General features: G+C 46.4%; 1 protein-coding gene across 3 annotated transcripts; it reads left to right on the top strand.

The window, feature by feature from the left end:
• Positions 1–1,046: 1,046 nt before the first annotated feature.
• On the top strand, positions 1,047–26,075 carry LOC135819252 (transmembrane protein 245-like). Of its 3 annotated transcripts, none has more exons than XM_065332426.1 (15): positions 1,047–1,788; positions 2,566–2,755; positions 4,041–4,148; positions 5,266–5,525; positions 7,021–7,131; positions 7,647–7,751; positions 8,535–8,617; positions 9,464–9,554; positions 11,069–11,158; positions 14,151–14,264; positions 16,734–16,856; positions 18,677–18,816; positions 22,234–22,329; positions 24,087–24,261; positions 25,168–26,075. In XM_065332426.1, exons 1-13 carry the CDS (start codon positions 1,243–1,245, stop codon positions 22,307–22,309), a joined length of 2,037 nt encoding a protein of 678 aa, XP_065188498.1. In that variant the 5' UTR covers positions 1,047–1,242; the 3' UTR covers positions 22,310–22,329; positions 24,087–24,261; positions 25,168–26,075. The 3 variants fall into 3 exon arrangements, with proteins under 3 accessions (XP_065188498.1, XP_065188496.1, XP_065188499.1); XM_065332424.1 differs by having other exon boundaries at positions 20,694–22,329; XM_065332427.1 differs by lacking the exons at positions 16,734–16,856; positions 18,677–18,816; positions 22,234–22,329; positions 24,087–24,261; positions 25,168–26,075 and adding an exon at positions 14,830–15,282 and having other exon boundaries at positions 1,049–1,788.
• Positions 26,076–26,092: the final 17 nt, after the last annotated feature.

Here is a 26,092-nt window from a genome sequence, read left to right as displayed (position 1 = left end):
CGAAAGTGAAATGTATCAAAAGGGTCTACAGGGTACATGTGCTAGTATTCCTCAGGTCATCCTAGTGTGTGGGAGTAATACATGAACACAGTGAGACTAGTTACTATGCACGTCATGGGTCTGCAAGCATGGTAGTAAGAGTTGCAAGTGCAGGGTGCGGTGCAACACGCGTGACCAATACATTGAAAGACACGCTGCAGCTGTGTAAGTTACTAGCGTGCCAACGCTACAAAACTACTGGGTTTCTCATCTTCTGCAGATTGCGTCAGAAATAACGCCCATGCCCAAATATACATGTACGCCCGGTTTTTGACGCTCTGCAAAGTATACTATACGCTGGGGCTTATTGACGGAATTTTACGGTAAGAGCCCAGTCTCCAATAGGGCTTGAAAGTGATGACGTCAAAAACGGCCAGGGAGTACTAAGTTGACATCAGATTTCTATTTTGGATCCACTAAGGTGTGACTTTGCTATTGCCTCAGTATGTGGGCGCATAGCAACCCACTCATGTCGTATGCAGGGGTGACTTTTACTTCGCCACCAGTTGTAATCCCGCCCCCAGTAGCCAAATCAGTCAGTTTCACTGGTTACATCACCTTGCTGTGAGTAAGACGGCTTGAAATGTGCTTGGATCCATACAAAAACTGGATCCAAGTGGATCCAATTTTTGAATTTTTGAAATTGTTGCTATGCTGTGACGTAGCACTTTCAAGCCCTATAATAGCCCAGTCTCTAATAGTAATAGCAGCGCGGGTAGAGCTGTCACTGAAAAAATAAGAACCGCGGGCTCTTAGAGAAAATACGGTATTAAAATACTAATGGCTTTTACATTGTATACAGTATGTAGAAAGACGAGTCCAACCTCACGTACACGTAGATCTACGTGTGCACGTGACTCGTGACGTGGGCCTTCGAAACCGAAAGATTACGTAATTTTTTTGTAGATGTAGAAAAGTGCTTTTGTTTTCGCTGTTTGTGTTTCTGTTTGTTGATTGTTTTTGCTTTGAAAAGCAATCTGTCCAGCTACGCTGCAGATAATATTCATTGGACTCATTGAAACATTCTAAGTCGTACCCTCGAAATAAAGTATTGGCTCTCGTTTCTGCCTCACCCCCGAAACGCCTTTGGGATAATTTGAAAGAAATGACGCCTGTGTTACCGCTCCTGGCAGCGCTAGCGATGACGATCCATCGGTATCGCTACCTTCCGCCACCTTCTCAGCTCCCTCCGGTAGATCCGCCATGGGTCAGAGACGACGGATGATGTTTCAGAATTCACGCGAAGATACGTTGTTTGACTATACGATAGGCAGACTGCTGGGCGAAGAGGCACTGAACAAGACCGAAGTGACCAAAGCGTTCTACCAGTCGGCAGCCAATGTGTTTGTCGTGATTGTGGGCATCGTAGCGTTCGCACTTTATCAGGTGTTCTCCGCATTTCTCAGACCTCTCCTCTGGGCTGTGCTGTGCGGAGTATTCTTGTTCCCGATCAAGCATTGCAGCACGCACGTCCTGAACACGAGGCTCCGGCTCATGCAGATCAACAACACACCACTGTGGCTGGGAATAGTAGTGCTGCCGCTGCATTTCCTGGCCTGGCTTCGTCGTACGTCGCAGGATGTTTTGTATCGTCAGTGGAAGGCCATTGCATGCATGGCGGGCCTGCTGACATGTGTTTACATTCTCAACAACCTGCCAGTGTTCGCTGCTCTGCAACGCTCTATTGAGGGTGTAGACACAGCATCGCACTTCATGGAGTTCGTCAGAGTTTACGGTTACATATATCTGGTGAGTGGGTTGTGATAATGCAATGGACTCTCTAGGTGAACTCGGATTGTGAGCCAATTGAATTATGGTGAAAAAGGTGAAGGACAAAATGTTACGAGTTATGACCGTATGGCTGACTTTATAAGATCTGGTTACGTTGGTGGACAGTTAGTCATAACTCGGAACCTTTTGACTCTCTAGTTACCGCATATTTACGGAGTATAAGCCGCACTTTGAACACTCAAAATTCACCCGCTCCCCCGAAAAAGGGGGGGGGGGCTTATACTCCGATGATCAATTTAACGGTGATAAATAAGGTAGACATCTGTATCTCGTGCCCAAAACAATGGGGTACCGCTTATACTCCCGTGCGGCATATATTCCACAGAATACGGTGTTCAGTTGTTTCCTCACAGTCAGTGACACAACACATCCCTACGAATCAGTAATCCCCCGGGCTGCCTAGCCATCACACGAACCAGCTACGTCAATCGAGAAGCAATAATGTTGTCGATTTAACTCGGATGGAGAGGCAAGGATTAAAATTTAAAAGGAGGACCATAAGTTTACACGTAATCCGTTTTGTCCAATACTAACGATTACAAGCAGAATACTGTTGAGTCAAATAATTGCAGTAATTGCAGTAATTTTTACACATTTTTGACTCTGCTTATAACCGTTAGTGTTGGACAAAACGGATAATTTGTAAACTTTTGATCCTCTTTTAAAATTGTAATACTATTGTCGTTGAACGTATTCATTGCAGCACAATGTTCATGTTGGTGTGCTCCAAGGCAGGTGTGGACGGTCATTGCGGTGCTCATTGTCTTCTGGTCGGGCCGGACACGGCACGTGATGCGTCACCTGTCCTCCATCGTCTGGTTCACAATTCTGCTCTACCTTGCTACTTTGGTGCCATCGTATCGACTCTCACTCTTCATCCTTGTGACATCGTTGTGTCTTCTGGGTGCACTAGCTGGACAGCCTGGTGAGATAAGTAATTTCTTTGCTACTGGTATTCTTATACAGTCGGGGCCAAAGAAATCTGACCCGCGAGTCAAAAGTATCGTCAAGTTTCCAATTCAATTTCGTCATACACGGTCAAACAAACCTATGCGAGGGCTGCAGCGGTCGCATGAGCCTTGGCACTGCTTTCGGCATGTGCGTCAGATTTATTGGGCCACGGCTGCCCCTGTGTCCTTCACTTTGTCTCATCTATTTCTCTAGGTTTCGTCCTGCTGATGAGCCATGGTTGAATAGTAAATGATGGTCTGCACATGCCTGGCACACCCGGGCTGTCTAGGCTGCAAAGCTGCACCCTGGTAAAGTTCTACTTTGTGAAATCTGACCCAAAGGGTATATTTCGCGCCCTGAACTTGCACGGCCCTTGACGCCGTGGAAGTGGCCCGAATGCTGCTTGATGTGCACAATTTTCATTGTACAATGATGTAATCAAAACTGGTCCAGGGCGCCAGCTTTGCACGTTGGTCGGATTTTACCGAACGCAACTGTATATCGGTTCGAATCTTGCGCCTTGTCAAGCACTATCTTATGCGCCAGCCTGCTATGTCCGCTTTCACCCGCCATGCATCAACCAGGCGCGAACTGATGGCGGTGGTTGTGAGAAGAAGACTCTTTAAGCCACAGCGTAACCTTTCAGCTTAGAGAGGTGTTTGTGGTTGGCGTGTGTTTATCGTCATAATGCAGGGCGTGTCTTGAGTCTTTTCGCCAACATCTTATCCAACAGCAAATACGGCTGCAGTGGAGTCTTCGAAATCATTCTGCTCGTGGATCTTGCCTGACATTTTGCTGAATTTGTACAACAATTGTTTTTCCAAAGGAGGTACTATTTTTGAGACGGAAAGAGATAGAGATACAGAGGCAAAGACCGAGAGCAGCATAAGCAAAGTATGAGAATGAGCTGCTGTTGGTGATGCGAATTCTTGATTTCCTTTAGTCTGGAATAGGTCAGTGAATCCCAATTTCCCGGAACCGACATCTAGTTATCCTTCTAGAGCATTGTTTGTGGCTGTGACAAATTGACTGCATTTGCCCCTTAGTCTCAATGTGTATATTCCATGTACCTATCTCCCCGTTTGTCGGCACTTGTGCCAGTGGTTACGAGACTTATCCACTCACTTCCACCGTTAGGCTCTGCGTATGCCGCTAGGGTTTACCAGGTGTTAGCGGCCGTCGTGAGTTCCCTTCGGGAACGGACGCGATAATTTATCTTTTTTCGTTTTTTTATCTCCCCATTTTCCTTACCTCTGCAGAGGAGCATGATGATGAAGATCAAGAGGAAGAACAGGCTTCCGACATGCTGCTGTCATCACTGTCGCATGACGAAACTGATGCACGACCCGTGCCCCCATCCTCTCCAGGTACAGTACTTTGGAGCAAGTAACTCTCTTTGTCAAAGTGTGGGTAGTGCTTACACTACAATGAGCACACATGGCAGTGTAGAGCAAGGGGCCATTCGTTCAATGTGTGGATAGTGCTCACGTGTGTATGCATGTGTGCTGATGATGTTGTGAGCGCCTTCTTGAGCATGCATGCGTGCATAAACACCTACTTTAGATGAGGTTCCAGACATGTGAGTTGAACTCATGGAGTCGTAGCGTCTAGGGAGACCACACAGGCACGTGGAACGTGAACTGATGTGGGTTTTTAATTCCGGCCTGCCAATTACAGTCGCTCTTGGGTTAGGTCCGACTTGGCTCACATCTGTGTGCCCATGGCTTCGTTTATTTTTATGGAATGCATTAGGATTTACTTGGTCAAGTCCTGAATTGCTATCGCATGTTACATGCAGTATTGGGTACTTCGATCGTCCTACGTCGTCTTCCTAGATTGTACGACTCCCTGTTTAACAAGTCTGTGAGCTGGGAGATTTGAAGGCATGAAATATGCGTGGGTATTCACTCCAGAACATTGTGTCCTGTGTCAATCACTGCGAATCCCCTTCTTTTCCAGTAAACTGTGTTTTGACTGCATAGCACATCACTGACATGGGACATTGTGCAGACGTGATGCAGACGTGATGCAGACGTGATGCAGACGTGATGCAGACGTGATGCAGACGTGATGCAGACGTGATGCAGACGTGATGCAGACGTGATGCAGACGTGATGCAGACGTGATGCAGACGTGATGCAGACGTGATGCAGACGTGATGCAGACGTGATGCAGACGTGATGCAGACGTGATGCAGACGTGATGCAGACGTGATGCAGACGTGATGCAGACGTGATGCAGACGTGATGCAGACGTGATGCAGACGTGATGCAGACGTGATGCAGACGTGATGCAGACGTGATGCGTTACAGTTAGAGAGCAGTGCTGAGTGTGGTACTTTCATTTTGGTATGTCTTTGTGTGTGCGTGCGTGCGTGTCTGTTTATGTGTTTGTATGTGTGTGTGCGTGGGTGTGTGTATGTGCGTGGGTGCATATGCACGCACAAATGTGTGTGTGTGTGTGTGTGTGTGCGTGTGTGAACAGGACGCGACTCTCCCACCAGCTACGAACTGCGTCGCTCGTGGAGCAACCGTGCCCATCGCAAGCGCAGTGTATTCCAGGAGTTCATTGGTCCTGAGTTGGAACACAGCGGTGTCTACTTTTACGCCGTTGTATGGTGCTGCCTTGCTCTCATGCTCTATAAGTTCCCGTGGCTGCTGTGCTTGCTGCTCATCCCTGCCACGTTGATTGTGGTACGGCTCATCCTGGAGCGATTCAGCATTGTTGACACCACCCGCCAGCTGGTGAGTTGCGAATTACCGTATTTTTCCGGTTGTAAGTCGACCTTTTACGACTGAAAATAGAAGGAGAAAGGGTGGGGGTCGACTTACAACCGGGGTTCGACTTATAACCGGGAACTATCAGTATCTTACAAAAAATGACCTGCACTGCATGCACGAGTGCACCATGTTTACACATTTTGCCAGTTTATTGGCCTTTTCCAAGGATTGGGACGTTATATCCTCCAATAAGGAATGTTTACATGATTTGTTGATGTGTTAGTAGCAGGAGGTGGTTAGTAGTGCTTCTTTGGGTGAAAACTTTAAAACGCAGAATTGAGACCTCCAGATAGGGAGGTCGACTTATAACTGGGGTCGACTTACAACCGGTAAAATACGGTAGTTAGCCGTGGTTGGTCGCCACCCTTCATCTCGGAGACTCTCTCCCCTCCCCCCCCCCCCCCCCCCCCCGGCTTAGGCCAGGGCGAGTGGAGAGTCTGAATTTGCAAAGCGCACGTTTCGCCGCGGTCGTTCTCCATACTTTAAAATGGCAACCTACCCACAGCATACATTGAAATTTTTCTCAACTGTCCAGCGCAACAAACCGCGAGTAGATCGGAGCAAGGACGCCGCCGAACGGCGCGTCGAACCGTAACATATGTTACGGTTCCAGATGGGGCTGGTACACAAAGGGTTAAATACGAACACACACAAAACAGATCACATTCCCACTTTTGGCAGTCTTTCGGCGAGCCAGGAGATGCTGTATAAGTAAATAAATTGTTGTAAATATAAATAAATAAATAAATTGTTGTGGGCTAGGGAGCACGCATTGAACAGTTGGCGTTGCAAGTAACGACAATCGATCTGGTAGTAGAAACCTGTTATTGTTCGTGAGGTTGAAGTATAGAGTCAAATGGTTACTGGATCTGGAGAGGTTTTTATTGCCCTGTGAGCTTTCTTCTACCCAATACTGCAGTTATTTGTTTGCATATGAAACACGCAGACACCATTGTCTATGTAAGTATGCAGCCCTGTATTACATTTCTCTACTCTGATTAGAAATTTGATACGGTGCTTTGAAAGCAAGAAACTGTCAACATAAAAATGGTCTCTTTCATTGTGCTAAAATGCACTTACACGAGTCTTGTGTGTGGGGGGGGGGGGGGTGTCTTGGTGGAGGGTGTAATGTTTGAATATTCCTACAGGTAGAGCTTGGGAATTATTTTTGTTATACTTATTAAATACACATACATGCCAAACAAGTAACTGAGTTGCGCAATGTCTGCGGCCTTCATTTTAATCATAGCTCTATTAAAATTATTATCTCCTCGCAGATTATTCAATAGGCGAGGCGGCATTTGCAAGAGAGGTATGTGTGTATTTGTGTATTTGCGTGTATGGGGAGGGAAGATGTTTTTTGTGTTTGTGTGTTTGAGTGGGCATTAGGGCATTAGATCCCCCCCCCCCCCTTCCCAAGACATAGTCTCATGCTGTATTTCTGTGGCACATTTTGCAGCTTTCCAGACCCCAGCACTTGATCGGTACATGGATACACTCGCGTCGAGATGCGCTCATGCCTCCACCAATGCGCGCTATCCTCAGATTTATCAGCCAAGCAGACAAGAAGGTATGTAAAATGCAGTGTCAAGATGTTTATGGTACCCAATGATATTGCTTGATTGGCCTATGTTAAAGTCAATTAAGTTAAAGAATTTGGTTGCAGGTGTTGATCCACAAACTGATGCAGATGCAGGTGCAGATGCAGATGCAGGTGCAGATGCAGATGCAGGTGCAGATGCAGGTGCAGATGCAGATGCAGATGCAGATGCATATGCAGATGCAGGTGCAGATGCAGGTCATACAATTTTGGTGGAAAAATCAGTTGGAAGTCTGCTTTTAAGTGTTCTATGAACGAATTGTTCATATTGTATCTGCCTGTGTTTTCCATCACATGCTACTTTTGCGACAGATTAGAATTGTCCTTCAACAGTCACAATGTCTCTCTTTCTCTCTCTTTCTCTCTCTCTCTCTCTCTCTCTCTCTCTCTCTCTCTCTCTCTCTCTCTCTCTCTCTCTCTCTCTCTCTCTCTCTCTCTCTCTCTCCGCCGCTGGTTTCTTCACTTTTCTCATCACTTGTTTTCAGATAGTCAGTGGTCTGCTGTCGACAACGGACAAGTTTGTGTCCTTGCTGTTGATCCTAGTGTTGTGTGTGACCACTCTCCTGATGGCATTCTTCTTGGCTGTTCAGGTACGGCTCACAGCCCTGCAGGGCAAGCCTCATGTAGTGAACTATTTCTCAAAGCGATTTAGAACTTGATTGACTCATATCCCTTACTTCACAAAAGCTTCTCCAGTAGCGTATAGCGTAACTTGTAGTTCCTTGGTCCTTTTCTGTTCTATAAGCTTCTTCAGTCACTTCCACTTTAGTCCCCATTCGGTACTCTAAAGTGCTGCATATGCGAGATATGCATGAACTGTGTAAATACGCCCAGCAATTCTGCTGTCATAGTAGTTTTTAGATAAGTGCATCTGGTTGCACACTAGCTGGAAGAATGAAGTATTGGCGAGGGATTTAAGATTGTAGAAAGGAGCAAGGCGACTGTAAGACCTGGCCACGCTGAAGTGAATTGTAATGTTGAGTCTCCAATCGGAAGCATCAGAATGCGTTTACACGCAGACTTTAAGTCAAAGTCTGCGTGTTAGTGGGGACACTGTAGATGATTAGTTTGATTACATCACTGCCAAACCTCTCAGAGAGCTGTCAGAGATAAAATTTCGGGGGCTGAATAAGCACTTCGTCGTATAGTATTAACACGTCTGATATGGTACTACTCCAGGTTCCTGTCACTACACAGTTCCCCCTGCCCAGTTACCCTGCCCAGTTACCCTGCCCAGTTACCCTGCCCAGTTCCCCCTGCCCAGTTCCCCCTGCCCAGTTTTCGCTACTCAGTTTACACTGCACTGTTTAATCTGCTCAGCGTTCAGTTGCTCTGTTTGTTTTGTATTTGTTGTGGATGGTGATGGCGCGCAGGTACAAAGTGAGAGTGGCCACATCATTCGACAAAGCACCACTCTTGGACAGCACGTCATTGAGATGTATCCAGAGTTGAGAAGGTGAGCGGTACGGCAAGTTCCAGCTAGTGCCGGAATTGCTCTGCTTGAAATTGTGTTCAAAAGATTGTCTTGTTCCCTGGCTGTGGGACTGTGTTGGTAGACTTGCCCAGGGATTTGTATGACCTGGAACAGTGCACAGTGTTACAAAGAGCCAGTCGGTGTGTGTGTGTGTGTGTGTGTTTGTGTGTGTGTGTGTGTGTGTGTGTGTGTGTGCGCGTGGGTGTGTGTGTTTGTGCCAGCTAGTTTGGTTGGTGGGTACACTTATGCCGGATAGCGTTGGGTCTGTTGCCAACGGGCTCGGCTGCTTGAAGGTGTAATGTTGTACCTACCACCTTCGTTGGTTGCAGGGTTCATATACTTTCTATTTGAAGTATACATACCTGTTAACCATGGACTACTTCTGGCTAGATTAACTCTTGTGTAATCATGGTGCTAGTGAAGCTTGTATCAGATCCACTCTGATTTAGCCACCCACACTAGTAGCAAGTATTACCTTCACTGGGGGGCAGGGGTAACTGCAGTTGGATCCCGGGACGGATACCCTGATGCCTTCAATCCTTTTTCTGCACCTTGTCCTCACCCATTTACTGAGGTGTGGTGAGCCCATAAGTGGGATCATTTTCAAGTCCACCCATAGTTTTGAAGATTTCATGGGGGTGTCGGCCGTTGGGCGGTTCAATAGCCAATTGAGTCATCTTTCCAAGATTTCTTTTGAGTCTCTCACCCCTCTCCCGGGGAATCCCACGTGACGAGTTTTGGCAGTGAGCGACAAGTACAAGTGTGTGTTTGTGTGACTGTGTGTGTGTGTTTGTGCTTGCGGCGTACTGCATATTTTCTTTGCTGAAGTATGTGGCAGGGTGAAGGCAATGTCACGGGTATGTTACAAAGCATGAAGGAACAAGCACATCAGCAAGGTCGAAATTGGATACGCACCGGGGTAGGTATCGTTCCGTCTCCTCAATGAGGGACACTGGACTCCCTGGTGTGTCCGTGTGTGTGTGTGGGGAGGGAGTGTGTGTGTCCCATATGGTGCAGTGGTATATGCAGTTGATTTCCAATCGAGAGGTTGCGGGTTCAATTCCCGACGATTATGGTCGCACACGTCTTCTCTTTCTCGGTCTCTTCCTGACTTTTCTTTCATTCTCCTGGGTGGTTACCAACAGCCAGTGTATGCCGGAGTATGTGGTGTGGTGTGTGTGTGTAGAAAAAAAGAAAAAATGGAAAAATGAAAAATAGGGATTCACTGGCCAGAAAAAGTCACTTCAATCAGCTGTGTGGTGGATACCAGGCTAAAAATAGTGGCGGTCAATTCATCAGCCTTGCAAGCTGTTGAATGGTGTAATCCCAGCACAAGTTGCTATGTCTAACATAGCTGTTCGCTATCATCGCTTCCGCGATGGGCAGGTCTGAGGTCTGAGGGGAGGGAGGGAGGGAGGGAAGGGGTGGCGGTGGTGTGTATTCACATGTGTTTTGTTGGGTGGGGGGGGGGGGGGCATGGGCATCAGAAGCTATTATCGATTCGTGCAGCTTCACCCAAAGGGTGTAGTAAAGGGGGGACCTCCCTCTGTGGATTTATGAAAAATCAAGCCAATTCGTGCCGTTTGCCATTTGCCAACACTGCCTTATGCGAAATGTTAGAACTCAAAATACTTTTCACTATGTGGGTGGCCGAGGAGAAACTCAACCAGGCTATTGGTACGGCTTGAGCCGAGCCTACTGGACCGGCTTTGGTACCCATAAGGGGAGGGGATTGCGTGTATGTCCACGTATTGTGCTGTTCAGGGTTTACAGGGTGTTAGCGGCCGTCGTGAGTTCCCTTCGGGAATGGACACAATAGTTTACCATTAGGGGGGGGGGGGGGGTTAGATTGCGTATATGTCCACGTATTGTGCTGTTCACAGCATCAGCACCTGTTTGTAGCCATATGCGTATAGCGCTCGGCAAATTGGCAGATTATGTTTGAATAGCAGTGAAATTTGGCAGAGAACCATACAAACATTATGCCAGACACTTCCTTGAATTCTCCATTTCTTTATCTACATACCAAACATGCAAAGTGACGAAACACACCAGAAAAAGTATCAAAATCTGTCAATTTTTCTGCCGGCATTGTCAAGGACCACCTGATTGTCTTCCCTGCATAATTGATTATGTGCAGCTAGGCAGCCGGTTCTCACCGCAAGCATGTACCCGGCCCGTCAGTCCGAAAAGACATACAGTCAACTTGGCTAATAACGACTGCGGATATAACGTCAATTCGCGAATAACGACAGAATGTTCATGCCCAGAGCAAAGTCCCATCCAACTGTAAAACTTATAATGAGACTTCGAGTATAACGAAACTTCGCGAATGACACTTTTTGGTGCCCCGCCGAGTGTCGTTATAAGCGTAGTTGAATGCATCAATCAGTTCAATATCCGTTGTTCATTGTTCATTGTTCTGCTTGCCAGGTCAGATCTGTGGTAACCAGCGATAACAATGATATCGAGGATCAGCTAATGCTTGCCTGGGATCAGCTTGTGCGACTATGGACTAATGAAGTAAGCCTGTGTGTGTGTGTGTGTGTGTGTGTGTGTGTGTGTATGTGTGTTTGCATGTGTTTATATGTGTGTGTGTGCACGTGCGTGTGTGTGTGTCCTTTGCCAGACACACTACTTGATCTGTTTTGTTCGGATCTTGTCCACCGTCATTTCTATTAGAGGAAGACTCAGGGGATGTACAGCTGCATGATGCAGTTGATGAATTGTGTTGACCAAATTACCTGATTTATTGCCTATGTCATGAACTACAGTGCTAGCAACTGAAATCCGACCCCTGAGCGGTGAGCTCACATCGCAAAGACCCAACACGGGATGGTAACACTACGAAACAGAGACTACTAGACCCGCTCAGGGGGTCTGATTTCAGTTACCAGAACTGCAGTTGGCCACACCACTGTGGGCCATGCATTACTGTGGTCCATGCATTACTGTGGGCCATGCATTACTGCGGGCCATGCATTACTGTGGGCCATGCATTACTGTGGTCCATGCATTACTGTGGGCCATGCATTACTGTGGGCCATGCATTACTATGGTCCATGCATCACTGTGGGCCATGCATTATTGTGGTCCATGCATTACTGTGGTCCATGCATTACTGTTGGCCATGCATTACTGTGGTCCATGCATTACTGTGGGCCATGCATTACTGTGGGCCATGCATTACTGTGGGCCATGCATTACTGTGGCCCATGCATTACTGTGGGCCATGCATTACTGTGGCCCATGCATAACTGTGGGCCATGCATTACTGTGGGCCATGCATTACTGTGGCCCATGCATTACTGTGGGCCATGCATTACTGTGGGCCATGCATTACTGTTGGCCATGCATTACTGTGGCCCATGCATTACTGTGGGCCATGCATTACTGTGGCCCATGCATAACTGTGGTCCATGCATTACTGTGGGCCATGCATTACTGTGGCCCATGCATTACTGTGGGCCATGCATTACTGTGGCCCATGCATAACTGTTGGCCATGCATTACTGTGGCCCATGCATTACTGTGGGCCATGCATTACTGTGGTCTATGCATTACTGTGGACCATGCATTACTGTGGGCCATGCATTACTGTGGTCCATGCATTACTGTGGTCCATGCATTACTGTGGGCCATGCATTACAGTGGTCCATGCATTACTGTGGACCATGCATTACTGTGGTCTATGCATTACTGTGGTCCATGCATTACTGTGGGCCATGCATTACAGTGGTCCATGCATTACTGTGGGCCATGCATTACTGTGGTCTATGCATTACTGTGGTCCATGCATTACTGTGGGCCATGCATTACTGTGGTCTATGCATTACTGTGGGCCATGCCTTACTGTGGGCCATGCATTACTGTGGGCCATGCATAACTGTTGGCCATGCATTACTGTGGCCCATGCATTACTGTGGGCCATGCATTACTGTGGTCTATGCATTACTGTGGTCCATGCATTACTGTGGTCCATGCATTACTGTGGGCCATGCATTACTGTGGTCCATGCATTACTGTGGGCCATGCCTTACTGTGGTCTATGCATTACTGTGGGCCATGCATTACTGTGGTCCATGCATTACTGTGGGCCATGCATTACTGTGGGCCATGCATTACTGGGGCCCATGCATTACTGTGGGCCATGCATTACTGTGGGCCATGCATTACTGTGGGCCATGCATTACTGTGGACCATGCATTACTGTGGGCCATGCCTTACTGTGGTCTATGCATTACTGTGGTCCATGCATTACTGTGGTCCATGCATTACTGTGGTCCATGCATTACTGTGGTCCATGCATTACTGTGGTCCATGCATTACTGTGGTCCATGCATTACTGTGGGCCATGCATTACTGTGGGCCATGCATTACTGTGGGCCATGCATTACTGTGGACCATGCATTACTGTGGTCCATGCATTACTGTGGACCATGCATTACTGTTGGCCATGCATTACTGTGGGCCATGCATTACTGTGGGCCATGCATTACTGTGGACCATGCATTACTGTGGGCCATGCCTTACTGTGGTCTATGCATTACTGTGGTCCATGCATTACTGTGGTCCATGCATTACTGTGGTCCATGCATTACTGTGGGCCATGCATTACTGTGGTCCATGCATTACTGTGTGTTGCGGTATCTACATGACTATACATGTATATGGACAGTACTGACCAGAGCCTGTTAAATCCAAACTTGAGAGTAAAACCGTGTTGGCCGCTACACACCTCTACAACTACACAAACACACACACTCGTCTGTGCACGTGAACGCGGCGCTACTTTATTCTTTGACGTTTAATTTCTCTGACCAGAACTAAACTTATTTTTGTCATGGCATCTGTCAATCGGAAGCGGAAAGGTGGTTCTTGACCAGGAAGTTGTACGACTCCTTGTTCTTGACCTGCCCGGTACGCGAACACGTCGAATTTATTTATTTTTTATTTATTTATTTTATCTGTTAATCGATGTAGATATTTTGTTCTCAGCTCTTTGACTGAGTATTTGATTGAGAAGCAAGTAATTGAGAGGTTGTTATTTGACAAATCAACATAGCTTTTCAAAACATATTTTAAAGTGTTGATGTTTCTCCTTGCAGTGCATGTTGCTGTAATCCTATAAATACACTGTTCATGTGAGACTAGGCTGGAGGACAAGTTATCCGCATCCGTAGGAACACCACCACCCTCTGTGGATCAAGGCACAGATGCAGCTCCTAAAGCCAGGGAAGCCTAGCTGGCTCCAATACCGTGGCCTAGGCATAATGCCTAGAAAGGACTTACTCAAACTTGATCTTAGATTGGATTGTGTGTAATGTTCCCTGGGCCTGGGTTACTTCTGTATCTGTTTAACTTCTGGTTTGTGTTTCTGTTTGGGTGTGTTGTGTGTGTGTGTGTGTGTGTGTATGTGTGTGTGTGTGCGTGTATGTGTGTGTGTGTGTGTGTGTGTGTGTGTGTGTGTGTGTGTGTGTGTGTGTGTGTGTGTGCATGTGCTGTATTGTTGTAGAGTGTGGTTGTGTGTAGCAATGTGAGTGGACTGAGTGCCAGTGAAGTGTCTTCTCAGATCAACATGACATCAGTATTTACTACCGTCAGTAGCAATATGGGCACATTGCATACGGTAAGTGATCAGTTTTATTTTTTATTTTATTTTTTCGTTTTGGAAGGTATGGCTGGTGTTACTGGTATGGCTGGTGTCACTGGTATGGCTGGTGTCACTGGTATGGCTGGTGTTACTGGTATGGCTAGTGTCACTGGTATGGCTGGTGTCACTGGTATGGCTGGTGTCACTGGTGTCACTGGTATGGCTGGTGTTACTGGTATGGCTGGTGTCACTGGTATGGCTGGTGCGGCCATGGCCGGACCAGTGTTTGCCAATTCCAGCTTCATGGATTGTCCGTGTATGATCAATTATGTGGAAAGCACTGAACAACTATCCTCGTCAAGGGGCTGGTCTCCATTCTAGGGGTGGGGTTTGGGGGGGGGGGGGGGGAAGGTTGCATGACTGCATATGTGTATGATGGTTGGTACATGTTATTCATAGTAATTATGTGCTTGCTGAACCTAGGTCCAACATTTTTAGTGCGGGGGGGGGGGGGCACGTGCGCCCTGACCCATTGCGGCTACGCGCCTGCTCGTTGTGGAGTCTCTCTCTCTCTCTCTCCTAAACTGTTCTCTGTGCCCAGTCAGAACTACTCTGCTAACTACATGCAATGGACATGTATCTGTCAATATCGGCATGTCATAGTGTAACTGGAACAGCCAGGTGCAATGCAGCATAGTGCTAGAGATTCATCCTCCCGTAAATAAAAGCCGGGCCTGGGTAAATGATCGGCCCTGCAGTCGGCCTGGGCGCGTAGCACCCCTCAGGAGCTGGCTCCGGGCCTGGAAGGATAGAAGCCTGTATTCAGCTTTTGTTCTTCGACTCGAAATACAACAACAACAGCAAGAGTATAGTTTTTAAGATGCACCGTCGGCCTATAAGCCTACCAGTTAGCTTTAGTGTTGTCATACCTGTAAGCAGTGAGTGGACACAAAGGTTATAATGATGGTTGAAACTCAGAGTAGTGTTCACATACATAGAAATACCTGATTTGAATAGAAATACCTGATTTGAATAGAAATACCTGATTTGAATAGAAATACCTGATTTGAATAGAAATACCTGATTTGAATAGAAATACCTGATTTGAATAGAAATACCTGATTTGAATAGAAATACCTGATTTGAATAGAAATACCTGATTTGAATAGAAATACCTGATTTGAATAGAAATACCTGATTTGAATAGAAATACCTGATTTAAATAGAAATACCTGATTTGAATAGAAATACCTGATTTGAATAGAAATACCTGATTTGAATAGAAATACCTGATTTGAATAGAAATACCTGATTTGAATAGAAATACCTGATTTGAATAGAAATACCTGATTTGAGTAGAAATACCTGATTTGAATAGAAATACCTGATTTGAATAGAAATACCTGATTTGAATAGAAATACCTGATTTGAGTAGAAATACCTGATTTGAATAGAAATACCTGATTTGAATAGAAATACCTGATTTGAATAGAAATACCTGATTTCAATAGAAATACCTGATTTGAATAGAAATACCTGATTTGAGTAGAAATACCTGATTTCAATAGAAATACCTGATTTGAATAGAAATACCTGATTTGAATAGAAATACCTGATTTGAATAGAAATACCTGATTTGAATAGAAATACCTGATTTGAATAGAAATACCTGATTTGAATAGAAATACCTGATTTGAATAGAAATACCTGATTTGAATAGAAATACCTGATTTGAATAGAAATACCTGATTTCAATAGAAATACCTGATTTGAATAGAAATACCTGATTTCAATAGAAATACCTGATTTGAATAGAAATACCTGATTTGAATAGAAATACCTGATTTGAATAGAAATACCTGATTTGAATAGAAATACCTGATTTGAATAGAAATACCTGGTTTGAATAGAAATACCTGATTTGAATAGAAATACCTGATTTGAATAGAAATACCTGATTTGAATAGAAATACCTGATTTGAATAGAAATACCTGATTTCAATAGAAATACCTGATTTGAATAGAAATACCTGATTTGAATAGAAATACCTGATTTGAATAGAAATACCTGATTTAAATAGAAATACCTGATTTGAATAGAAATACCTGATTTGAATAGAAATACCTGATTTGAATAGAAATACCTGATTTGAATAGAAATACCTGATTTGAATAGAAATACCTGATTTGAATAGAAATACCTAATTTGAATAGAAATACCTGGTTTGAATAGAAATACCTGATTTGAACAGAAATACCTGATTTGAATAGAAATACCTGATTTGAATAGAAATACCTGATTTGAGTAGAAATACCTGATTTGAATAGAAATACCTGATTTGAATAGAAATACCTGATTTGAATAGAAGTCTAGCACTGACATTGGCTAAAATTACAGGAATAAGCTCGGCTTTTATACACGACATCACGGTAGACTATGAAAAGCAATAGGAATTTCTTCGTTGTCACGTCTCTGCTCTTTCTCTTGGTTATACTTACATGCAGCTACTTGACTCGGCGTGGGTGGTTGTCAAGGGCAACGCTAAACTACTGATGGGCGTGGTGACGGCAATACTCTCCGTCTTGCTGGACAGCAGCACAGCTCTGTTAAACCTTGCTGTGAATGTTGTGAGTGCAGCTGTGTTCGATTAAACGTTCTGGAACCTGGTTTTGATCTCGACTGCCCAGTGAGCCAATCACAGCCATGTAAATGAGCAATTGAAGGTTGTCTTTTTTTTGTAAAGACTATCTTCAATTGCTCATTTACATGGCTGTAAATGGAAAAACTCTCAATCACTTTCAGGAAATCTTGGAAAGAGATCACGTGTATACATCTTTGTGCGAATCAGTATTATACATTCCACCTTCAATTGCAGAATGGGCATTCTAGCGAAGAAGTCCTGTAAGAAAACGGTGCATGCTTCGTAGGGGACACACACACACACACACACACATAGGTCACATGACCTGATTCATGTGCTCGACAATACCCTCATGACCAGTTTCTGTTAGTGAGCAAGTACGAGTGCAAGTGCGTGTGTCTGCGCCTCTGTGTGTTGCTCTGTCTGTCTCTGTATATGCTCATATACATGCGCATATTGTTGTTTGAATTCTTTATTCTCACGATGGCACCATCGCCAATAAGAGATAAATTTATGAGAAGGTGGGATTGTGGGTTGTGCAGTTGGAAAGTGATTTACATCACTTTGAATTTTACAAGTATGGGAGAGGGTGAGCGCTGCAGGAGCAGATTGAGTTAATTAGCAGTGAGCAGATTTCTTGTTTGAAAGCAGGTCGGGAGGAGACGTCACGAATGCTAGCAGGGAGGGCATTGTAGTATTCTAGGGACTTGTACAGTGGGGAGTCTTTACAGCGATCGGTTCTGGAGGGTGGGAGGTGCCAAGTGCGTGCGTGTCGAAGGCTGTACTGGGCCGTAACTTGAGCGGGGGTGTTGAGCAAGCGTATGTGTTGTGGGGCATATTGGTATTTATGGAGTGAGCAAGAAGGGTGAGCTTCACTTTGCGGCGAGAGAACATTGTCGGCCATTTGAGCCGATGGAGAAGTGTTGAATGATTCAGAGGAGTGTAGAGGGGGAGACGGAGGCAGATTCTGGCTGCCTTGCGCTGGATTCGCTCAAGACGGTCAAGGGCTGCGATTGAGAGCGGGGTGACAGTAATGCATGCATATTCAATTATAGGCAGGATATTTGTTTTGTAAATGAGAGAGAGTGATTTAGTGTGTAGAGTTGATTTGAGCCTAAAGAGAATATTAAAAGATTTTACGGCTCGTTGTTGTTGTTGTTGGTGTGTGTGTGCGTGCGTGCGTGCGTGCGTGCGTGTGTGTGTGTGTGTGTGTGTGTGTGCCAGCTAGTTCGGTTGGTAGGTACACTTATGCCTGATTGCGTTGGGTCTGTTGCCAACAGGCTCGGCTGCTTGAAGGTGTAATGTTGTACCTGCCACCTTTGTTGGTTCCAGGGGTCATATACTTTCAATTTGAAGTATACATACCTGTCAACCATGGACTGCTTCTGGCTAGATTAACTCTTCTGTAATCAATGGTGCTAGTGAAGCTTTTATCAGATCCACTCTGATTTAGCCACTCACACTAGTAGCAAGTATTACCTTCACTGGGGGCAGGGGTAACTGCAGTTGGATCCCGGGACGGATACCCTGATGCCGTCAATCCTTTTTCTGCACCTTGTCCTCACCCACTTACTGAGGTGTGGTGAGCCCATAAGTGGGGTCATTTTCAAGTCCACCCAGAGTTTTGGGGATTTCAGGGGGTGTCGGTCGTTGGGCGGTTCAATAACCAATTGAGTCATCTTTCCAAGATTCCTTTTGAGTCTCTCTCCCCTCTCCCGGGGGACTCACGTGACCAGTTTTGGTAGTGAGCAACAAGTACAAGTACAAGTGTGTTTGTGTGTGTGTGTGTACTGTGCACTATTGCAGGTGATATTCCTGACTTCACTGATGTATTTGCTGGCTGCATCTGACCGTCAGTACATACCACTGACATGGCTGACTAGTCTAATGCCTCCGGAGGCTGGTGCAAAGTCACAAGCAGTTACCTCAGTATCCAATGCAGTTCAGTAAGTAATCTATGTGTTGTAGCGTAGTACTGCAGGAAAACATTCTCCACACATTGTTTACACTATGTCATGTGTACATGTGCTGATAAACTAACTGCTCAGTCGATACACGATAGTAGCATAGACTCTTTTGCAATGTGAACTTAGCCTTGGTATGTGCCAGCTGCCTGCACTGCTGTGGGATATGCTTGCGACTCACGCTTACGACCCATACATTGCGTAGGAAAATACCTTTTTGATTGAATGGCAGCGCAAGTGGTGGTTTGACATAGAGGACCCATTTCCATGCTCAGTCTAATAGCCTCTGGGATTGTCTGCGTGAGAACGAGTGTTGCTGTACAATGGCTTTCCGGTTGTGACAGCGTATACGCCTTTGCCGTTATCGGTTGCACGAAGTCACCGTTCACTTCTGCAAATTTGCTATACTGTAGTGGTTACGGTGGGGGTCTCCCTCCTCCCTCCCTCCCTCCCTCCCTACCTCCCTCCCTCCCCCCTCCCTCCCTCCCTCCCTCCTCCCCCCTCCCTCCCTCCCTCCCTCTCTCTCTCTCTCTCTCTCTCTCTCTCTCTCTCTCTCTCTTTCTCTCTCTCTCTCTCTCTCTCTCTCTCTCTCTCTCTCTGTCTCTCTCTCTGTCTCTCTCTCTCTCTCTCTCTCTCTCTCTCTCTCTCTCTCCCCCCCTCTCTCTCTCTCTCTCTCTCTCTCTCTCTCTCTCTCTCTCTCTCTCTCTCTCTCTCTCTCTCTCTCTCTCTCTCTCTCTCTCTCTCTCTCTCTCTCTCTCTCTCTCTCTCTCTCTCTCTCTCTCTCTCTCGAGTGGGGACGCGCGCATGAGGGCGCTGTACACTCTGCGTCGGAGTAAGGATGCGAAGCTGACAAAGCGATATGCGGCGACAATAGAGCTGGAGTGTGCAGAGGCATCAGTAGGTTCAGGGACTCTCCGTCCACCGTCATCTTCAAGTCATCGTGCAGGGTTGGGTGCTCGTGCTCCGAAGCAGCATTCCAAACCCCCGAGGAAGGATCTCCTTCAAACATTTGAGGAGATCAACGCGCAGGAGCAGATTTTGAGGCTGAAGACTCTTCAGGTGCAAGGCAAGTGGTTGGAGTGGACATCGGTGATGTGGCAGGACCTCTCGTGGAAATCCCTTTTGTACGGTGGTACTGGTAAGGATTTGAAATTTCTTCTCGCATCAACCCTCGACGTGCTACCTTCTCCGACGAACCTACGCCGTTGGGGAAACACCGTAGTGGATCCGTACTGTAGTTTGTGCCGTACCTGGGCCTGTACTACGCGCCACGTGCTTGGCGCTTGTCGCGTAGCGCTGGACCAGGGACGTTACACCTGGAGGCACGACAACGTACTCGGGGTCATCGTCAGGAACATGCGTGAGGAGATTCGAATCCGCACTGCTGCAAACACCGTACAAACCGAAAATTCAAATGAGCTTGACTTCATCTCGTTTTGCAAGGCGGGAGAGAAGCCAGTTCGCGTTCAGCCCAGACGAAAGTTGGTTACGACTGATCTCCTGTCAGCGGCCTCAGACTGGAAACTTCTTGTCGACTCAGTTAGTGCAAAGATTTCTTTCCCTAGCTGTGTTGCACTTACCACCCTAAGACCAGATATAGTTCTGTACTCTACGAGTCGTAGGATTGTATTCTGGATGGAGTTGACAGTTTGTGCTGAGGACAGATTCAGTGTCAGTAACTCGCGGAAGGACAGGCGGTATGCGGATCTGGCCGATCAATGCCGAGCAAACGGGTGGCAGGTCGTTTCTTTTTCGGTTGAGGTAGGTGTGCGTGGTTTCATCCCGGACTCTCTTCGGAGGGCTCTGAAAGCGCTTGGATTTTCTAATCGAAGAATAAAATTTATTTGTAATTTGTGCAGTAAGACGTCTCTGCGAAGCAGCTACATCATCTGGTTGCGGCGTCAACAAAAACACTGGTCGGAAGATCCACTTTTCTGAGGTACTGTATGTGGGGCTCCGTTTATTGAGGTGCGTTGAAATTTATTCACTTTTTCTTATTATTTCTTTTCTATAATTTCCCCATATGAGTTCCTATCAGTTGCTGTGAACACCTTGAGTGGAGAGCGCTTGCTCGAGCGTTGAACCGGGTTCTTAATCCACCATACCCAGTTCGCAAGGCTGGGCGGGGTTGTGAGCAGGCTTTCATTTCATCTTTTCTTATTATTTCTTATTATTTCTGCTTTTCATCTCATTACAAAAATTCTGCGCTTTTTCTCCATCTGCGCATAAAATCTAGACTGACAACCTGCTTGTTAAATCATGCACCTGCTTTCAGGCGTAAAAACCCTGTTGTAGAGGTCTCAGTCCTCATTTGTTAGACTTACCTGTCTTTATAAATGTAACTTTCTCTCTCTCTCTCTCTCTCTCTCTCTCTCTCTCTCTCTCTCTCTCTCTCTCTCTCTCTCTCTCTCTCTCTCTCTCTCTCTCTCTCTCTCTCTCTCTCTCTCTCTCTCTCTCTCTCTCTCTCTCTCTATCTAGTACAGACATTCTAGTAACACGACGTACCCTGGCTGTCATCAAGAGTACATTACCCCCTCTAGAGTGTGCACTACTCCAGTCTATGGGGTCTGCAATAGAAGTACTTCACATCATCTGACAACACATACACACTGCTTGCAAAATACCTACAGTTTTTTTATGCAGGCCTGCTTTGCGTATGACTCTTTGGTGATGACTTTGCACTGTTTGCCAGTGTACAAGCTCATACCCTAGTTTCATTTGATGTGAAACTCTGCGACCCCAGCACTAGATAGAAATGCACAATCTTTGAAGGTATGTAGTGTTACTGTCCGTCTTACAATGGGGATATGTGCTGAATACAGTTTTGCTGTGTGTGTGTGTGTGTGTATGTATGTGTGTGTGTGTGTGTGTGTGTATGTATGTGTGTGTGTGTGTGTGTGTGTGTGTGTGTGTGTGTGTGTGTAGAAAAAAAGAAAGAAAAAAAATGGAAAAATGAAAAATAGGGATTCACTGGCCAGAAAAAGTCACTTCAAACAGCTGTGTGGTGGATACCAGGCTAAAAATAGTGGCGGTCAATTCATCAGCCTTGCAAGCTGTTGAATGGTGTAATCCCAGCACAAGTTGCCATGTCTAACATAGCTGTTCGCTATCATCGCTTCCGCGATGGGCATGTCTGAGGTCTGAGGTCTGAGGTGTGTGTGTGTGTCCCTGTGTGTGTGTGTGTCCCTTTGGGGAGCGGCGTGGCCATTTCTGGCAGCTGTCAATAGTAGTAGTAGTAGTGTGTGTGTGTGTGTGTGTGTGTGTGTGTGTGTGTGTGTGTGTGTGTGTGTGTGTTTGCGCATGCGTGTGTGGGCGTGCCTTCCTGCATGTGTGCATGCGTGTGTCTTCTAATCGCGTGTGTGTATGTGAACTCTTGGGTCCTGTGTTTGTTCACGGGAGTATTTGGTGCATCTCTAAAGATGATAACATTCTACGGACTGTTTACATTCTTCACACATACTCTGTTTGGATTTGAAGTGGTCTTTACCCCGGCAGGTAAGCCACTCCTTTCCCCCATGCGTTGTAGATCAATACCAATCTCAATGTGTGTGTGTGTGTATGGGGGGGGGGGGAGATTCTGTTTGTTTGGGAGGGGGGGGGCAAGCATGGGTGTCTGTGTCCGTGTCTGTGTTTACATCTGCGTGCATACTTGTGTGCGTATGTGGTGGATGCTCGTGGAAGTGGAGGAGTGGGAGGGGGCGGGGAGGAGGCAGACGTGCGTGTGTTGCAGATCACACGTCTGTCGCATCTGTGTGTGTGTGTGTGGTGGGGAAGGGAAGGGAAAGGAAGGAAGGGAAGGGATTTCTGTACCATAACTATATCTGAGTGTGTGTGTCTAGGGGGATTGCATGGAGGTGAGTTTGAGTAGGGGATAGAGCTGGAAAGTTGTTTGTGTCTAGGGGGATTGCATGGAGGTGAGTTTGAGTAGGGGATAGAGCTGGGAAGTTGTTTGTGTCTAGGGGGATTGCATGGAGGTGAGTTTGAGTAGGGGATAGAGCTGGGAAGTTGTTTGTGCCTAGGGGGATTGCATGGAGGTGAGTTTGAGTAGGGGATAGAGCTGGGAAGTTGTTTGTGTCTAGGGGGATTGCATGGAGGTGAGTTTGAGTAGGGGATAGAGCTGGGAAGTTGTTTGTGTCTAGGGGGATTGCATGGAGGTGAGTTTGAGTAGGGGATAGAGCTGGGAAGTTGTTTGTGTCTAGGGGGATCGCATGGAGGTGAGTTTGAGTGGGGGATAGAGCTGGGAAGTTGTTTGTGTCTAGGGGGATTGCATGGAGGTGAGTTTGAGTAAGGGATAGAGCTGTGAAGTTGTTTGTGTCTAGGGGGATTGCATGGAGGCGAGTTTGAGTAGGGGATAGAGCTGGGAAGTTGTTTGTGCCTAGGGGGATTGCATGGAGGTGAGTTTGAGTAGGGGATAGAGCTGGGAAGTTGTTTGTGTCTAGGGGGATTGCATGGAGGTGAGTTTGAGTAGGGGATAGAGCTGGGAAGTTGTTTGTGTCTAGGGGGATTGCATGGAGGTGAGTTTGAGTAGGGGATAGAGCTGGGAAGTTGTTTGTGTCTAGGGGGATCGCATGGAGGTGAGTTTGAGTGGGGGATAGAGCTGGTAAGTTGTTTGTGTCTAGGGGGATTGCATGGAGGTGAGTTTGAGTAGGCGATAGAGCTGGGAAGTTGTTTGTGTCTAGGGGGATTGCATGGAGGTGAGTTTGAGTAGGCGATAGAGCTGGGAAGTTGTTTGTGTCTAGGGGGATTGCATGGAGGTGAGTTTGAGTAGGGGATAGAGCTGGGAAGTTGTTTGTGTCCTACCTACATGTACGTACATGTGAAACACGGTGGCCCAATTGTTAGATATTACCTTGTTCAGACTGTAGTACAGACCCACTACAGGTGTATTGAATCAGCACCCCCCCCCCCCTCCTCCCCTCTCCCCCCCCTTCCCCCTCCCCTTCCCTTTCCCCCTCCCCTCCCCTTCCCCTTCCCCCTTCCCTATGTCCATTTCTCCAGTAAATACCTGGGTTCACATATGCAGTGCATTCATTGAAATAATCATGGTCTCTGAAGTGTTCAGGTGCAGGTATATGTAGATATCATGCAATGTTGTTCTGCACTACATGTACACACACATGTGTATTGGAGGCTGAGGTTACACGACAGGATCCACTCTCAGCCATTTCCTCCAGCTTGACTCTAGCATCACAATACAACTGTTCTGTGTTCTGTGTTCTGTGCTGTTCATGTTGTCTTACTTACACTTGCAGTAATCTCAGCTTTGTTTGCCGCCATACCTCTACTAGGCAGCTACTGGGTAGCACTGCCCGCATCACTCTACCTGGCTGTTGCGCAACAGTCCTGGATCAAAGCATCACTGCTGTTCGGCCTGCACTTTCTCTGCTACAATGTTGTCGACGTGGCCATATACTCTGAGATCAAAGGGTACGTGCTGTATGGGCCTTTTACAATATGCACTGGATTTATAATAGATTGATACTGTTTTGGGAGCGTGTGTCTACTGGCAGACATGGCACATGCACTGTATGATCTGTGGACTGCAGTGTCATAGCGTGTTGTCCTGCCAGTCCGGTTTTGATCTCACTATTGGCTGAGAAAGGAGTGCAAAATTTGAGCATTTGCAGGCCGATGTTTCATAACACTTACCGCGGACCCGTATCCCCTTTGGGCCGACCATCCATAGTCGTACTGCTACCATCCATAGTCGTACTGCTACCATCCATAGTCGTACTGCTACCATCCATAGTCGTACTGCTACCATCCATAGTCGTACTGCTACCATCCACAGTCACTGTATGTGTGATATGAGTAAAAAATGTGGCAAGTGTACTCGTTGCTACAGTACACCATACTATGGTTTACAGGGCTGTAAAGTCAAACACCTCTTCAGAATGGCAGAGGTCTTACTCTCACCCATTTTCACTGCATGCTGTTCTTCAGTGTGAGTTGGGTACACATGGGTGAGACGGTATAGGAGCATTCCCCAGCCCTGGTTTTCAAGAAATGGCTAACGTTAGTGCGCCTACATGCAGTACCTGGAGTAAGTATGCAGACCAAGCAAACAATGGTTGTGCGTGTGTATGGCAAACAAGCTGCTCTAACCAAACGGGGTCTAGAACCGAAGAACCTGAGCGTCTTCTACTTGGCTAGGACAGCTAGCTTGCCGTGTGCATGCACGACTAGGTTGACTTTGCTTGCATCCTGCTGTCGTTTTAGCTAATAGATCACTGATTGGCTCTCATCGTGTTGTGTGTTGTGTGTGTGTGTGTGTGTGTGTACGTGTGTGTGTGTGTGTGTCTGTGTTGTATCTGTGTATGTGTATGTGTGCAGTGGTGGACATCCATACCTGACCGGCTTGGCTGTGGCCGGGGGTATGTACATATTTGGACTGGAAGGCGCAGTCATCGGCCCTATCATCCTGTGCTGTGGCCTGGCAGCCATGGACATCTACCGCACCATGCTCAATGCTAGTATTCAGAAAACCTAGCCACAGTTATCAGCAGCAGCATCAGCACCATCACCAGCCACACATCTTTACAGGTCAATCTTCCTGTTTGTTGTTGTGGATCCATGTTTCATGTTGGAACGGAAAATGTTATCTCAATTCCGTATTTGCTGCGAATGGTGTCCAATTCTTGAAAGTTATTTATTGAGATCATGATACTTCAATTCTGGAAAAGAAGTTTGACGGAATTTAAGTATCAGCGCATCTTGGCTGGCTCTCTTTCGTATTTCTTTGAGCCTGATTGCGAGTGATCTGTTTGTATTCAATGCCTGCACATTCCCTAGCAGTGTCGTGTAGTGTGATATTAAATTGGTACTGGAGACCAAGGTAAAACATAGATCACAGTCGTATAGTTGTATCACAACAGGCTACTACGGTCATCAGTTGTCTAAGGTGTGCACCTAGTCAGATCAAGCATTGATTATTCGCTTACACTTTGGACAGCAAATCCGCCCATTCTCTTGCTCCTTGATTTCCACTTCTTGATAAGCCCTTTCTTGAACCATGAAATGTATTTCTGTTAACATTCCGCAACTGTTTGCATGAGTTACTTCGGCTTCACTCTACACCGTATTTTAGTTATAATAATAATATTATGTAGCATGTGTGGATCTACTCACCTTCCGCTGATTAAGGAGAGCTGCATCTGCACCTTGATCCTTGAGGTGGTGGCGTTCCCACGGATACGGAGAACTCTGTCTGACTGGCAAATCGCGCGACTCCGTGACATTTATTAGTGTGTTGTGTGTG

This window comes from Sycon ciliatum, chromosome 6 (assembly GCF_964019385.1).
Source record: "Sycon ciliatum chromosome 6, ocSycCili1.1, whole genome shotgun sequence".
Lineage (NCBI taxonomy): Eukaryota > Metazoa > Porifera > Calcarea > Leucosolenida > Sycettidae > Sycon > Sycon ciliatum.
Note: the sequence above shows the minus strand (reverse complement) of the source record. Positions and strands in the feature narration are given on the sequence as shown.

What these genes read in the sequence shown, in the direction of transcription:
- LOC135819252 (XM_065332424.1), top strand. Translation starts at nt 1,243, where the DNA reads ATGGGTCAGAGACGACGGATGATGTTTCAGAATTCACGCGAAGATACG. An exon ending in TTTACGGTTACATATATCTG is followed by an intron (nt 1,789 to 2,565) that starts GTGAGTGGGTTG and finishes GCTCCAAGGCAG; the next exon opens with GTGTGGACGGTCATTGCGGT. An exon ending in TCAGTATCCAATGCAGTTCA is followed by an intron (nt 18,817 to 20,693) that starts GTAAGTAATCTA and finishes TAATTTGTGCAG; the next exon opens with TAAGACGTCTCTGCGAAGCA.